Source organism: Pararge aegeria, chromosome 11 (assembly GCF_905163445.1).
Source record: "Pararge aegeria chromosome 11, ilParAegt1.1, whole genome shotgun sequence".
Lineage (NCBI taxonomy): Eukaryota > Metazoa > Arthropoda > Insecta > Lepidoptera > Nymphalidae > Pararge > Pararge aegeria.
This window is the reverse complement of record NC_053190.1, coordinates 11,301,490-11,319,726: the sequence shown is the minus strand read 5'-3', so window position 1 is coordinate 11,319,726 and position 18,237 is coordinate 11,301,490. Positions and strand designations below refer to the sequence as shown.

The 18,237-nt window shown below is 35.0% G+C and overlaps 1 protein-coding gene across 1 annotated transcript in view; it reads right to left on the bottom strand.

Moving 5' to 3' along the window:
* Positions 1–18,237, bottom strand: part of LOC120627421 (dachshund homolog 2) — a 207,292-nt gene that overhangs the window by 84,223 nt on the left and 104,832 nt on the right. The window contains exons 5-6 of the mRNA XM_039895423.1: positions 16,919–17,108; positions 11,875–11,934 (exon numbers count right to left, since the gene is read on the bottom strand). Coding sequence (XP_039751357.1) covers positions 11,875–11,934; positions 16,919–17,108 — 250 coding nt within the window. The remainder of the gene's footprint in view (positions 1–11,874; positions 11,935–16,918; positions 17,109–18,237) is intronic.

Here is an 18,237-nt window from a genome sequence, read left to right as displayed (position 1 = left end):
TAATCTTATAAGCGGACACTCTGAGGTTTTTTATCTTGCATAGTCGGCGCAGGTCACATCCATCATAGTATTGTTCAGACCATTGATAAACTTTACATTATCCTATAGATAAGGTATTAATTTTAATGAACTTATAAAATTATTTCCTGTTAGAATAATGTTTGAATTTATTATAATTATTGATTGCTGGGGCTAATGGCGGCTATGGAATTTAACAATGACCTATGGCACATAGTTACAAAAAAAAACTAATTACACATATTTTTATGTAGAGTTCAGATTTTTTGCGGGACTTATGTCATGAATATATTAATTAGCAGTAACCTAACCTCAGTTTAATATAGACATCCGATTTATGGCATAGTAAAAAAAACACTTATTATCACTTACACACACAACACTTATCGGCATTTAGTTAAAGAATTAAGATTTTTTTTATTGGGAATCAACATTAAGGCAGCAGCATCAACAATACGGTGTCAGTATTTTGGTCAAATACATAAGTTATGTATTTTTTTTTTCAACCGCTCATTTGAAGGGCTTCATTGAATGGACTATTTAACACAACGCTAATTTGCCTAAAACGATCTATGACTAATTGTATAAATTAACGATCCATGAAAAATCTTATCAACCGAATCGGCCAGCATCAGTAATATAGAAATTATATTTTTTACCGGGATTGTAAGTACCTACTCTATGAGCGAAACCTTTAATTCTTAGCCAATACACTAATTTGGAAGCAAGCAGCCCAGGACAGTGGATTTTGGAACTCTCTACAAAAGCTCTCTCTCTTTGTCCAGCAGTGAACGTATCAGTTGAAGTAATGCGTTAGGGCTTTAAAACTGTTATAGTTTGTGAAGCGCATTGTCTTGGATATTTCCGCGCGGTGGCTAGTGCAAAAACGTTCTTAGCATATGATTTGCATGCTTTAAATCGAAGGGTTGTTTTTGACTCTAGAAACATTGCTGCGTCAAAAGCCTTAGTGTGCTTTGTTGTATGATAATTATTTAATCTGTTTTAATTTTACTTTCGTCACTAGGAGCGTTACTCGAGCGCAAACTTTAGAGTAAAAGATACAGGTGAAAACGTTGACACTGCTATTTAATGGTTCTAGGCAGGTGGATTGCAAAGAATGATTGATATCAGATGGAAAGTCATGAAATAATTTGGTAACTGTTTGCTATTCAATAAACGCAATAGAAACAAAGCCATCTGTTCCAAACGTCCATACAACGGGGAGTTTTGAAAGTAAACAGAAAATATAATTTCGAAGCAATTTAGCGCGATATGTCCGCAATCAAATTGTCTCGTTAATATCCCTATCAAAACATTTGATTTGTGGCTGGGGTTGAGGTTATTTAGCCATTCGATGCTACGGCCCTTACTTATGTAGTCAATTATTAATCCCCGCTGTCATCAGTCGCGTCCAGACCAGTCTAACAGCCTCCCAACGTTTCTGCAAACTTGGTACCTACGTTACGATTGGTTAACGTTTTTTAACCCAAAGCATAAAGAGGGGTGTTTTAAGTTTCACCATCCTGTTTGTTTGTCTGTCAATCAGTCTGTCTGAGTATCAGTGTCTTTGTTTTATTGCAGCACAAAAACAGAACTACCGATTTGAATGTGGTTTTTCATTTGAATTAGTGGTTTGAGCCGTTTTATTATTATCAGGTCTTTTCTCAGTTTGTTTATCATTCATACTCGTGCTACTTAGTTATTTTTAATTAGTTGCACTGGTCTACTCGCCTTTAAGATTGATAAAGTATTAAATTCTAATCACGCTGCGATATTAAAGTACGCAATCTGATGCTGCGACCAAGACAATATGCAAACGAGATACCCAACTTGCTATAGCTTTAAAAAATATAGCTTGTCTAGCTAAGTACGTAAGGCTTTAAAAAAATTTTTATCTGTCCCTTGAGTAACCCTAGATTGTAGTTGAGACGAACTACAATTTAGGTTTGAATGACGAACACGTCAGATGGGAGATTGTTCCACAGATGTTAGACTAATTGATTTGGTATTGTTAACTTCAACATAGCAGGCAACAAACAGGAAGTTGGCTACAGATTAATCGCCTATTAGTTATAAGTATTAGTAGGTTTTTTTCCGCCAATCCTAATTGTCTTAGAGACATAAAAAGAGAGACATAAAAAGTTTGAAAATAAGTTGTAAATTACTAAACTACTACGATGTTAAGTTAGATTAGGAAAATTCTTTTTTTTGCTTTCTTATTAGCAGGTTTGATAAAGACTCCGAGCGATCTTCTGAACTGATAATTTAGTATTAGTGTGACACAGAGCTATGAATGACTCTGATTAAACTAATAGAGCGTTATTTGAGGAGGCCGCATTAGTAAATGGGGTAAAATTATTTTTGGATAGATAGAGTAGGTATCTGTATATTCTCTATTTTTATAATATTCTAAATCGATATAAAAAAGAATAAGCATAAATCAGCAACGCAGTGGAAAAACATTTTTTAGTTAAACAATTAAATTTAAGGTACCATGCCATGAATAGTAAGACGGCTTATATTTTTTGTCAATATTAATGTTAGTTTGTAATTATTATTATGTGTTTTCTAATTGAAATTATATTTATGTATTAATAAAATAGAACAAAAGTATATTGAACGAAATTTTTAAGCACCTCTCGTAATATTTACCTAGCCATGCAATAAATTTTCATATTATTAACAGATTGCCAGCAAACTGCTTAGTAGAAAAACTATGAATACGTAATCACACGTCCTGTTAATACATCGGGGTAAATCAAATATGATCCACAGATCAAAAGAATTCATTACAATGTGTAAATCACGATTTGCATGTGGCGCAAAGTATCATGAATATGCATCCCAAACGCCTGAGTCTGAGCAATCCGTGCTACGTTTGGACAGCTCTCTCGTGATAGCTTCGTACAAATCGTCAATGAATTTCAAATGCGATTATTTGCAAAATCAGTATTTCACGCAAAAAAATATGAATTCAACTTATAACTTACCTATTACATTAGTTGTGATTTTTTTTATTTGATATTTGACTTATGTATCCAAAGTGTGTTTAAGTACAGAATATGTTTAATATACAAAATTACAGCTTTTTGCATAACACTGTAATAGACAGCTACGAAATAGATAACATCCTATGATACAAATCCTAGGATGTTATCTATGTCCGAGTTTAAGTCAAAGTTTTTACTGTGATTGAATAGTTTTATGCCAGAATACTAGTTAGTAAGTACTAGTTTTTACTATAACTTTATAGTGTTGCAACGGACCAACGAGCAAAGCCGATTGACCGATGTGAGATTATCTTTATTATTAGGAAGTAATCACCAGTCCTGTTACACCTTGTTAAATATAATATAAAAATTTTAATGTAAATATAGAAAATAATTATAAAAATGCCTGTTAACCGTTTAAATACTCTATAAAATAAATTTATTTCGTTTGTGGTTTATTTCCTTATGTAAAAAATAACACTTCCAAATGTTGGCCCTTCTTTTTGTTTACTTAAACAACTTTAATGTTTTAAGTACGACCTCTTGTTCTTATTATTCTAGCAAGTACAATTGAACGTTAGAATGAGCGCTCCGTCAGCCAGAAATGCTGACTGCGCATCAAACCGGACACTTGCCATTCTGTTCGCTTCCTGACCTTTTCCCGTTTCCCGGTTTGTTATGCAAATCCACCGGGGAAATTACAACGGGAATAAAAAGTATTCTCCTGTTTACTTGCTGACTTGGCGCCGACTACGAGCCGAGTGTGAGCACGCATATATCAAAGGAAACCGCTTGAAAAGTATTCTTTTATAAATTCAATGTTTACTTTGAAATATAATTATGATTTTCAACAGAAATCAATTTCCGTATCATCCGTTTTTAGATCGCACACAAAATTTAATAATGTAAGCTTAGTGACAAATTCGCGTCCGTGGTGGTCCTAAATTAGGACCAAACAATATCTACGTAAGTAGGATACGAATTTGTTAAAAAAGATTTTTCATACTATATAACTTCATTATAAATCATAACAATAGGTATGAAACAAAAGATATATTATTGCTTTTCATTTTGAGCAGCCAAATTTATTTTTCCACAACTATTGTTCGTTATTTTATAAATTTACGGAACACTCAGCAAGTGAGTGTGACTTCTACTTGGCCATATTGTTTTATTGATTATAATTCTAACTATAAACGTTTGAATAAACATAAAAAGCCGCAGAAGCATAACATCGGCTTAGCCACATTCATCCTCGAGTCGAACGGAAAAAGGGCTACTAAAAATTACATAATTACTTTACCGATACAACTGTTCCAAAGAAATGCAGAAATGACAAGACGATGACAAATGAGCAGTGCCGTCCAACACAGTCGGGTGGCGGACCTCATCAAATTATTCCCCACTTAAAAAATCTCCGTAAACAAAAACTCACCAAGGGAAAAAACATTTGAGTCGCGGGGTAAAAAATAGGTATTGGCAACATTGATTGATGCGTACTAATAGGGCGCGAAGGAATGAGGCCGCTGCGTAATTAAAGGAAAAGTGACATCTTCTGTCAATGACAGTGTGGCCAACTTTTAGAAATAGAACAGTCACGCCTTTTCGGGAGGAAGTGATTAGTGTTGCAAACTTATTAAAAATTATTGAGTGAAGGCAGCTAATTGATTGCCTGGTAGCCGGTCTCGACACACTTCGTTAGGTATGTGATTTATTTTATAATTCATTCAGTGCAACTCACTAACTTTATCTAGAATCATGATTATAGGAGACAAGCTCGAAACAACGAAAGCGTTAAACCGGCAGTTAATTAAATTGAATAAACCAGCCTATTTGCAAACAAAAACATTTTTAGAGTGACACCCGAATAATGAAGGGAACAATAAATCTTTTTCACTCCGAACGCGCTACCGCATAAAATTTAATCCTAATTTCGTATTAGCATTCCGATGACGTATATAACTATAGTCATAAGAAGCATGATCATGATGATATTTTTAAATTACGGAAAATAAAAAGGACATAAAGTAACTTAACATTAGTGAGCTAACATAAAATCGATGAAGAAAGTTGATACCTCAGAGGTTTTTATAAACCATCCCTTAACGCTGTGTACATATCATTAGTAATGCAAAATAATGGGATACGGACACCTCGTGCTGTTTGCGAGCTAATGATTAATGCCGTTCGCCATTAATTCTTATTTTTGATGAGAAATTTGACTTGTGCTGTCAGGCGCCGGATCCAGATTAATATAGGCTGACGTTGCAACTTGCTATACAATGTTAGCGCTCCCCGGTGTAAAATGCTCCAGCTATCTTTGTGTTTGTGATCTGTTTACGATATCCTATTATTTCTATTTATTCTAATATTGATGCTGATTCGATAGTTCCTTTTTCGTTATAACGGTTTTATAAACGTCATTTCTGAGCTTAAGATCACTGTAATTAGTTTTAATTAAAGAAACATTCCATGAGTGTGGCGGTTTGTAGCGTTCTTGGAGAAGGTGTAGTAGTAGAACTTGTAAAATAGGTAAAATCTTCTACTTTACCAAAGTTATTTAATATAAATATTCATAGTTATTTAAACTGAAAAGAGCTCGTGTCTTTTCATAGCATTAAAGTTCTGAATTCTGTGCATTATAGTTTATAGCGTAAAAATCTAGTACGTTTAACGATTATGCGTTGTTCATTAAGCTCTAAATTAATATAAATTAACCAGTCTTACTTTAAAAATTCTATTAGGTTGGAAAGATTTGTGTAAAACCAAGCAAACTGCATTCATTAACTTACATGGCGAAAGACAAGTAAGATCTAAAGACTTAGGCGATTATTTGAAATACTTAGCAAATTTTGTGTACACAATTCAAAAATAGTGAATTCCACGCAGATGAATATCAAACAGGTACAGGGTATCAAAGCAAACGCAATAAATAGTTTGGTTCACCGGCGGAACTATCCGAATAGTTTCAGCCATAAAAGGGCAAAGTACAAAGAGCTACATAAAATGCCAGTACGACCGCATCGGTGACAAACTCGGGAGGTATTCCGAGGGACTGCCGTGACTCGGCACCCTTTGCGCAACGCCCTACGCATATTAGCCAACTGAAAATCAAAAGTCGCTATTATTAATGGTTTCGCGTCATGACAATCTAAATATCTGTGCTGAAACTTGAGCCAAGCACGCAAAAATACTCTCAAATGGCAACATAAATGTACAGTCACCAGATGCGATCTCCAGTATCATCCTTCAAATAGTAAGCGAGGAAAAATTATTGAAGATCAGAAGCATTCAGCATCTTTATCTCACGGATACAAGAGTTCATTTTATGACCATTAATTTTGTCTTTTCCTCGGGTGTTTTATCACAGCGACGGAGCTCTGTCGCGCGTCTCATTAATCAAAAGCATTTGTTTACAACGAAGGGAATTTGATTTGATTAAAATAATTCGCAATATCCTTGATAAATATCACCCTCGGTCTTCGTTTGATCTTCGTTGAAATTAATGGTGGAGGATTCAATCACGCAAATGTTACCGCCGCGATTCTTGACGTTTTCTACTACACGCTGATAAAGTATAATTTTACATTAGCATGCCCTGTTTTGTTATAATTTAATACGGCATGCCTTTCAAATTGAATGCGAATCCAGAAAGACAGAATTTTAAATGTTATAAATTGACTTACAAGAGTTCATTTTTTATTTCTGATAATGTAAATTCAAGAGTACTTGGAGAAATCATAAACGGATATAAAAGGCCATAGCACACATAATACTTTTAGGAGCAGCTTACTGAGATTTTGTGCCGATGCTGGATTGCTGTTTATCAATTGTATTAAATGGCGTATTTTTTCTACTTGGTGTATTAAAACGTCGTGTTAAATTACTGCGCCGGCTGGCACAGTAATATTTACAGTTGCCAAAGCCTGAAGCCCGATGAAACTAAACGTGAGCTATAAGTCAAATTCCAAAGGGATACATTAGTATTTTTACACCAAATATCGTCGTTCCTTCACATTTCACAAAGCAACCAAACGATTTATTGACCTCGGGTAACAACACCACGGGGCGTTGAGCACGTAATATTATAAATTTTATTAGAACCACGATGTTCAGTTACTATTTATTTATTTAGTACTAAATAATAAAATTAACATGAAAAAGAGCAGGCCTTGCACAAGGACAACATATCTCATAAGAGATTTCTTCCTAAAGCCCTCGAATGTAAGAAAAATTGAACGGGTAAATGCTGCGTAGGTACTTGAAGAAACAACCCATACTTAGAACACGGATAAACATAACATAGACATGCACATTGCACAGATATATAAACTAAATATTAATTGTAACTTTAAAATTTAATTTCCAATGAGAATGCTCTAATTCAGCTTTCCAATTAAACGTCACTAAAACCCAGAGCTGAGGGTGACCAACGAAGCTATCTCCCCGGAGCACGGGGCTCGATGAATAACGAGCGCCGTCACAGCGATGTGCGCGTATGGCCTCCCGGCTTAACCCGACGCACGCCGATTAATCGCGGCTAATTCGAGCCGAATCGGAGTTGAACCGGACGAATGCAGATCCAAACGATTTGTCGACTGTTAATTGACTTGGATTGTGATTAACTGCGCTTTAGATTTTCGATTTGCACTTTTCGATCCAATTCCATTTATATTGGCTAGAAGTCTACTACTGTTCATTGAATTTTATTGATATTGTTATTAAATAGAACCAGGAGTTACGATTGTGGATGCCTTTATTCCTGCCTCGTATGCCTATAATTATACAGATACCGCGTCCTTCACATAGGACCAATGTTGCTTGGCGTCTGAATAAAGCCTAGCAATGGGTACCTACTTCACCAGGCGAGCTCTGTCACAAAATGCTTTACTACCGCTCATAAAAACATTCTTTATTACTAGTCCAGTGTTAAGCGATTCAGCAGTGCGACTATACTTCTACAGTACTAAAAGTATGAAATTAGGTAGCTGGTGGAATTTAAATATTTCTTAGTTAAATGTCTGAATTTATACCTCTGTTCTCAGTTATAGACTAACTTCAGAACTGTTTATGTAAAGCGAAGGCCAAACTATCGCGTCGGACCTTCGTCCTTATTAGCGTGACCAAACACGCCTTACGCTTTAATGCGACTTACTTCGTTATGGTCACACGCTGGGCGCAAACTTGGATGCCGCTAAAGACTCAGATTTGACGCCGCAGTCTGGTCTTGCCTCAAGCTTATAGAGAGTTCATTTAAATTATCCGAATACTATAAATTCATTAACTTAACTCAGTTTATAAGTATCTTATTATGAGTTTCTACCACTGATTAGTTTCATGTTAATAATATTAAAACGCTTCCTTCACCAAATAAATATACTAAACAAAAAAATTTACAAAACTTTGTTTTATTTAATGGAGTATAACTTTTAAATTAACAATAACTATAACCTAATTTATCACCAAAGCTAAATTTTTTTTCACCAGTCCCTGCTATTGATTTGTTTCTAGTCTATATTAAAAGTGTAATAATGTTAGTTTATGGCCAAAGCTCAGTGAATAGATCCTTAGGAGTGCCTTCTTCTGACCTGTTTCATGTTAATTTTAGAACGAGATTTGGAAAAACGTATTATTACGTATTACGTACGTATATTTGGAAAACTATATTATTTATAACTAAACTGTACAAAAAAATCATGTTACTTTATAGAGAACAACACTTTAACAATAGAATTACTATTGACCTATGATGATATTTTCAAATGCTATTAATTATTCCTGTTTTTTTATTTTATGATGAGTGCCTACAAGTTACATCTGAGTTATTTCACGCTGTTATTAAAGCGAACCCTTTACAAAGATTGAGCACAATTTAAAATGATCATTATTAAAGCAACAAATAATCACGGACGAGTGCACTTGAAAGATGCAAAACAAACAGTACCTACAAATTATATTAAATCAGAGATAATCCTGTCAATTAATTGGACTTAGAGCAGAACCGGTCGGCGCATGCGCGAATCAAACGAGCCGGGCAAAGAAACGAAGACACTGAATACAATGTTGCTTGTTATAAATGTCAATATCGAAATAATATGATGTTAACACTGTCCTAATAATTTATTTGCTTTTTGCATTATCTATAAATATTATCTTTATAACTTCAATATTTTATACACACCACCTTGGACGTCTAGCTGGTTAGCATATCGAACTATGGATCACGAGTTTTTGGGTTAAATTCTGGGTCAGACCAACTAGATGTTGGATTCATATTCTCATAACCATACAAGAGTTGTCCAAAAATTGTTCCTGTTTTGGTATAGTTCATATCAGTATGGATTATTTTTTATTTATGTCTTTTAAACCTATAAAATTAGTAAATTTCCTAGACGATATGCCCGAATTAATTTTTCGATAGGCGGGATGAGAATAAATACTGTAGGTGGAAAGAACCAAAGGTCCCAAGGTGCTAGCAAATCGCACGGGAAAGCGCGGAGCAGTAAATTTGTCGGATAACACAAAAATTAGTCATAGGGAGTCCCTGGACAAGCGAGACAAAACCGGGAGTTATTAGTAGCAAATCCTTACAAAAGACCTATATATAGCAGTGGACGTCCTACGGTTGAGAAAATTATCATGATGTGTGAGGATGCTGTTATAGGTTTCACAACGATTAAACAATGAGGTATTAAAAAATAATGCAAAATTCGCATTAAAAAAAGAGAAATGAGTCTTTCTAAATTTTAGTGCGGAAGCGAAAGTTGCAAATGACCTTAGCATGTCACTACCATGTCACCATCATGCCGTGCTACTTACGTCACTCGCATTTTCTTTTGAAAGTGAAAAATTTGTTATATGCAGACTATGTGTATTTTGTGCCGCTTGAAATTTTGCAGATCTTACAAAACCAATATTTACTGACTACTTACTAATTCGTGTTCAAATATCTAGAGCGTGAAATAAAACTATTAGTTGCTCGGACTCATTTTTGTGATTTTTCTGATATGCAAGTACCTAAGTATATTCAGCAACATGATCCATGTTTTTTTTCATTTGTTAAACAAAAATATCACTCCGTTTCGGTAACATTTTAATTTATTTGAATACTAGTAATTTACCGCGTTTTTCGGTTATACCTAACGGTTTTTTTAAACGTTTGTTTTTTGTGAGCTAAAAAATAGCCTATTCATTTCTCCGTCTTTTACTAACTAACTCTATGCTAAAAACCAAGTTGAACACACTTTCGTATTTATATTATTACTAGCAATTATAATTTAATAATATTTTAATCGACCTTATTTCCATATTATCGACATGCACATTTCTAAACAAAAAACCAATAACTAAATGTTTGCAGTGCCCTGAGAAGGCACTTAAATTAAATAACTGCCTTCAATTTAGGCATTGCGGCAAAGAAGTTTTAGGGCTTCTCATACGCGGTTATCCCTACTATTTTTATAAGCTTCATATGTCGTATTATAATTTACAAAATCTGGCTATCAAATTACAGACTTAAATAGGTACCTTTTTATTCAATATTTGATTTCACAGATTTGTTTACAAACTAAATTCTAGAAGAACAGGATAACTTTTGATGACATGACAGGACAGCCAGATAATAGAGATGTATTAATAAATATTTCCATCATCATAATCAGCTGATTACTGAACTGCTGAGCACTAATTTATTATATTGGTGCATACATTATACATAAAGATGGTTTAACAAAAATAGTTACCGAAGTTATGATAGTTTGATTGGTATTCCGTAACCAAACAGCTTGCAACAAATCGCAAAATACGTTTTATCCCAAAAATTCCGGAGTAATTTCTTTAAAAACAGCCTTAATCCTACCCGTGGCGGGCGATCGGCTGACAGTGACACATCGGTACAAGGCTTGCTGTCCAACTGTAATTCTACCCATCCGACACTCCGGATCAGGGATATGTTTTATTTCCAAATCTATAGGATTAATTTGCAACACCTAATAAAAACCCAGCCAAATTTGCTTAAAAAAGTTGTCAAGTAAAACTATTTTTGCATTTCCGTTATCGTTTAACTTGTTAGCAAAAACTAGAATCGTAAAAACACTTATAACAATTTTAGTTTCACACAGTTCGTTTAAAATGTTTTATTAAGTCAGATTGCTAAACAAACAGTGTAGATACCTATGGTATTTGAATAAAGTGACTGAGACTAATTGGTAAAGTGAAACCGTTAATAAAATAGAGTCATTACTAACCGACAGACCTACATGACGTTACAAAGAGTAGACCTACATGAATCAATGAATTTCAAATTTTAAATTATTTCTCGTACCCTCTAGGGAGGGCCTAATATCAAAATCGGATACAAACACTCAATCGCGGCACTTGAAAATGAAGTTAAAACCGCGAGCATCGTTCAAGCCCGCCGATCAATCACCATCCATTAAACAAGAAAAGAAAAGCGTTTCCCCTAACCATTGGCCCTCGAATCGGGCCAATTTACATGAGAGCCGCATTTTCCTCGCATCGAGATTAGCCCAGAATGAGTTTGATGAATTGTTCACCCTGCACAGTCCCTCGCCCGTGCCGTCAGCCGAGCGGTCATTTGTTAAAAATACACCCGATCCAACGATCTAATTGTCTCCTCTAATTTCACACTCCCCCGTGATATCTGCGAGCCGCTCAAATTAAAAAAGATTTTATTTTCTCATTTAAGTGAAACAATCTGTTTTGAATGTATTTAAAACAGGTAAAATAACTAAAAAAATAAAATAACTACAAAATAAATAAAAACAACTCAAACAGATGAGTGGATATGTCATATTAGTGTCCAATCCAATCGATCATTTCGGGTATGGTAAGCATTATATCTTACCTTTCGAGATGTTTAACGATGTCCTCGTATGCTGCTCTACAATTCTCCCAAATACCAGATCTGTCGACAAAGAAAAAAAAATAAGAGGAATGAGAAAATAATACAGAAAGTATAAAACATAGAATATCAAAATCAGAAAATAAGGTTTTAAAAGATGAAAAACTATGATTGAAACCACCCGAAAATTTGAATTAAACATTTTTTCTCACAAAGAATCTCTTTCTAGAATCTCAATTTAATAAGTCCTTAAGAAAGACAAAACTTGCAACAAAGTGTTCTTAAGTATTTAAAAAATAAAAGTTTGTGAATGAAAAAGGGTTTTGAATGTAAAAGGAATAATTATGAGCACTCAATATTAAATGTTCCGTTAGACTGAGCGAGGGTCGAAGAAATTAATTATGTTTTTAAAACAATCGCTTATATTTGTGTCGTAACAACTCATGCGTGATCGTCGAAATTGTTTCTCAATTGCTTTAGCACTTTGTTTTCATTAAACTTTTCTTCGAGGGAATACTTCTTACAATAGTTGAAGGGCTCTGCTAAGGGTTAACTCATTCCCATCCGATGCATACCTTTGTGTCCCTTTGAAAATAGGCTCTCTCTGAGTACTCTTATATTAAAACAGGTACTCACTGTTGTTTCAGATACAACATATTTATTTCATTATGGATAGTAAATATTTACGCAAAAAACGTACACCTCTATAAAAAGGATCTCTTTGAAAAAAATACAGGTTAAACATAACTCTTATGTAACACGATATGTAAGCGAACGTAATACATGTAGGTTATTGTACTGACCGTTGAATCATGGGTGGCAGTAAGACAGTGGGGTAAGTCAAGTGAAGTCGCTGCGGGTCTTCGGGCGGAAGTGAGGGCAAGTGTTTGTACTTTTCTTATTGGATTAGCTCAGTCATTTAACCTGTATCACTTGTGACCCGTTTTACAGGCTTCCTTTCTATTCCCTTATGTATATATAAGCTCATTACGGTTTAATTAGTTGTAATTGCTTTGGCACGTTTAGCTGTAAATTCTATATTTTATTTGTGGTACTCTGAAGGTCATTCTAATACAGTGGAATTAAGAACCTGTTCTATACTAACTTAAGCCGAGACTATTCTCAGTTTCCCTTTAAGGCTTATGTGTTTTATAATGGTCTTTGTAAAGATTACGTATATCGTAAGAAAATTTGATACTTAGTGACCTACAGTTCTACAGACTGAAGAGAGATGGATAGTTTGCTTGAAAGATGTATGCGCAGAAAAAATTAAAGTAAAGGAAGTGGAAAGTAAGAGGACTGTTGATAGAGAATGTCACAAAGAAGACGTTTGTATAAGACCTCAAATAGAGAGGACAAGAAGAAGATTATAAAGTAGAGGAAATTCAATTACATATTAGCCCTAATTCCGTTTTTCCAATGGGAGTTCTTGGATGGATGATGCCAAGGTTATATCTTATTGAACTATATTTTGACACTGTCGTAGATGAAATCCAATCTGATTTGCGACCTGTATTTAAAATAAACGCTATTCACGACTGCTAGCGGCAAAATTATCACATCCCACTAAATAGTAGCTTACAGTCTCTCTCTGTTTGGAATGACTTTTGGCTATTTAAAAGGGGCTGAATGGATTTCATTAAAATACAACTATATAAAGTACTGTTACCTAGTAGCCTAAATGGATAAAACTTCTGTCCACATTCTGGAGGATCGAGTTTGATTCCAGGCACAGCAATTAAATATTATTTGCTTTCGTGGTGAAGGAAAACATCGTGATGAAACCTGAGAATTCTCACAATGTTCTCAAATGTGTGTGAAGTCTACCAATTTGCACTCAGTCACTACCGCCTTAGCCTTTTTCATTCTGAGAGGAAACCTTTGCCTTGTAGTCTGATATTGGGATGATAATGTTAAATTTAATTACAGCTAGACCGAATGTTTTGGATATGGTTGTATGTGTAGCAATGTATAAGAATGTTAAGTTTATGTTAATTTGGATTTGAAATCCTTATTTAAGGGAGGTCAGAGGTACATTTACCATATATTGCACACCGCAGACGCGCAATATTTTTGACAATAGGTACCCTAAAAATTACCAACAATATTTTTTTCCTGTGTGCGAGGCGTGCAGAATTGAAGTAGGTATTAAAAATTAGTGTTGATACTAGTATTGGCACAGGAAAATCATGAAATTAGTTTTTTACACTTGTCTTAATATCATATGAGGTCTTGATGACTTATATTAGTACGCATCGCAACTGTCGCTGATCTAATATTATATTTAAATATTAAACATGTTGGTTGCGAAGATTAAGTTCAAATAGGTCAGTATTCAATACCTAAAATTTTAATACGTGGACTAATTTATTTTCAAAAATTAACGTTTGTCTGCAAGCTATTACCTTGTTTTTACTGTTCGTCTCGAGATAATAAATATAATTTTTATTCACTCTTTCCGTTACGTTGTCATATATTTAGCCGTCCGGATAATTATCACGAAGAACGCTCCGTGTAAACAATTTAGTTCATAAAACGATAAATATAGATCGTCTGTCTGTCGTTTACACTTCAATCAATAAAACTAAAATAGACACGCTATGCCATTATTATTAACCCCGTGAAACTGCGTCGAGTGGTTGTCACATCTAGTTATTGTTCAGAGTATTTTGGTCATACCTAATTTTTAGCCTTAGCTTGGTAGTTCGCAGTTTTGTCACGGAAAACGAGTAAGAATTGCGCTTATGACGGTAATACAGCAATTAGTCACTAATTTTTTCAAACAAAACAAACGATATCTTTCCTACCTTTATCCGTTATAATAGTTAAATGGTCAATATATATGTTTTTTGTCTTTTTAATTTTATATTTATGACATGCCATTTTAATAAATTTATACTGCAATTTTAATTTTAATTCGATATTGTATAAAGTTAATTATTTATTTTCTTGCAGTTATAGATATAGAATAGCTGTACTTACTATGAATTTATTTCCGTATTCACTCTTTTGTACAATATGCGGAATGTACTGGATAAAACTAGTAAAACGTAACAAAAAGACACAGAAATACACACGTAAAACTTAACCCATCGTCGTTGCCCAGTATACGTTGATACTAAATTAATTCCAGCTCGGGCGATATTGTGAAGCCACAGTTTTACGTAACCAATATCCGCTGTAAGCTTACTTTATAACAATTTATTTGTTTATATACGTTTTATTTAAACGGACCGTGAAATACATCAATTTAAACAAATTGGGCTTTAAATTTATTTTCAGTTATTCATAGGTAGATATTTATAATAATACGAAGTATTCATGATTCATGGAAATAAAATAACATATAAGCAATCGGTTTGCTTTGATGCCCAGTAAAGATGTCTTGTGTAAGTATCTATCAAGTCTAGATCTTTACTGGAACCATAAACAAACTTCTTGAACTCCTAATTAAGGCTAAATAGCAACTTTGGGCGATTTGAAATAACCATTTACCTACTCTTGTCATTTATTTAAAGCTACAGATACTTACTCGTATGTAAGCATTTCTCTAGACTCATCCTTTTTTTTCCTGCTACAAACTAGCTCTTGTCTGCAATCTCACCTAATGGTAAGTCTTTTGGTACACCAATATTTCCAAATTTAGGAATAAAACACTCATCACAAACGCTCAACCTTGTCCAGAACTTGCAAAAGTGTCACCCTCAATAGTAGTAACCATTTTTGGTTTTATACCATTGGATACCATTTGATTATATAATAACCTATACCTAATAAAGGTGCACATTCTTATAAACCTTCACTTGAAGGAATGTTTTTAAATACTACTTAGCAAATTTTTAGTGTTTAGGTAAATGTGTCACTAGATGGCGTTAAGAACAATATAAAAAAACTACTGAGATTAAATCTTCAAATTACAACGATTTGGTTTCGCGCTATTTTAACAAATAAAATTTAAGTCTAGATTTTCTTAATACTTACTTTGGTCTAGTTCGTTTCCATCATCTTTATTAAAATTTAGCGCATTTGAAATGACAATTCCTAAATCTCGAATGAATTCAGTATCTACCCAATTTTTATTGTTTATACTATGACTGATTTGAATCCAACAAAATATAAATAGAGATAATCTGGATTCTAATTTTAAACTGAGTCTGCTTCGCAACCGGAAAACTAAGTACAATAATTCTTATAGTACCTAATTACTCGAATTAGGATCGTATGTAGTGCACAAGCGTTCATGCAAACAAAATCAAATAATAAAACTTCAGTTGGAATGTTATGCTTCAAATTTAAATGTTTGAACTTTGGAAAGCGAAACTCAGATTGAGTGCACTATTATTCAACTACAACTTAGTCCTTGACTGCAATCTCACCTGATTTTATGTAATGATGCAGTCTAAGATGGTAACGGGCTGTTAAGAGTATGTACGTATATATGCCTTGTGGACGTCTCCGTCAACAGCGGACCAGACTAATGCCGGGTGAGCGAATATGACTGGCAAATCCAAATTTGGTTTTGAAAAATTCGGTTGCATAGCGCAAAGTGAATTGGCCAGCTGTATTGATGTGTTGTTGTAGGAAAACTTCGGCTGGGTATTTTAGTCAAGGCGTTTCGCGTCGAGGTCTTTAAGTCGACATTCCTCAAAGGTCTTAACGGCCTTATTAACAGATTTGCGGCACTCGAGTCTCTGTCGAGCAAGTACCCAGATTACCCACCGGTCGCTTCGTATCTTCGTAGCGATATGACAGTTATATTAAGCACATAGAGGTTATAATCGCACCGGAATGCTAAATTGCTTAGCGGCATTAGTTGTCTTTGTTGGTAGAGTGGTAACTAGCCACGGCCATAGCCTTCTACCAGACGAGACCAGAGAAAATCCAGAAATTATAAATGGCCATCCCCATGCCGGGAATCGAACCTCGAACTACTTAAATTCACAGCGCTCACCGTTGTGCTAGGGAGTTCGTCGGGATTGGTTATAGCACTCACTGCTGCACCAGAAAAATGGTGGCAAGCTTACATAATATATTAAAAGTAGCTAACCTTGCTAGTGCTTCCATGTTGTGCATTGGTTGTCCTTTTATGATGGATCCGTCAGGCCTGGGCACGCCCGGGTGAGGCATGCCCGGGGACATGAGCGCATGCTGGTGCATGAAGCCCATGGGCCCGAGGTGGGTGGGGGGTGCGTTGTACCCGTTCGCGAGGAGCGGGGATTTGTCCATACGGGCCATTTCTGAAACAAACAAAAGTAATCATTAATTCATGAATAGACTTTAATAGTCTTCAACAGTCCGTGGCTGGACCAAACGCCTCGCATCGGGAGGGTTGTTCGATTATCGCCACATTGGGCAGACGGGTTGGTGATCGCAAGATATGGTAGCAGTAATACAGGTGGTGCCTGCTCTTTGTTATATTCCCTTAGTCGCCTCGTACGACACCCGCGGAAAAGAAGGTCCAACCCCAGGGGTCAATTAGTTATGAAATACAGTATATTATACTACGATTATAACTGCATCTATTAATGGTATAAATGGTAAGCATGTTTAGCTACGGATCAAACCCCGGGTCCGGTCACAACATGTGTCACAACGCTGCAATTATTTCTTCTGCGGACTGAATAATATGCACTACCTATCCTACTATCAATTACATTATTCTCAGCCTATTTTATCACCTGTCATATCATCATCGCACAGGCATCCTTTTGTAGTAAAAAGAGTTGGAGACCCACCAAGCTGCTATAATGCGGACTCACGTGACTTGAACAAAAAGTATTGCCTTCGTGATCTGTAGTAGAGCAAGCTAATCCTCCACAAATGTGGCTAGTAAGGGCTTAATAGTCTTATATCAAAGTTACAAATCGAAATTATTTGAGCCATTTTAATTTAACATAAATGACAATTCATAGCAGCGAAGGTAGGCTTGAAGGCCAAAAGGGGCTTATTAAAATTCGGGTCGTTATTAATAATAATTTCAATTTTCAATTCCTTCTAATAAATAGCATACCACTTAAACGTAATCACGTACCTACTCAGGTAAAATCCAATTAATACCCAGTATTATCATTTAATTACCCGTTCCAATAATCGAATCGCCCATAAAACGGTGTATCAACAATAATAAAATGAGCAATGAATTTCGAGACTATTGTTTTCTGGGTACCACAAACAACCCGTGTAAACATTCAGGGGGTGTACAAATATTCTTAAAATGACCCCCTATGGGGATCGGTGGTCTTTCCATACCGCCCTGGAGGTCACCAAACTGGGGTGTCAGAAACAATTAACAAGGTGTCGAATTATACACGAATTAACGTTTGGACCGTTAAGGAAAACCCTTTTCCATTGTGCGGTACAAAGGAT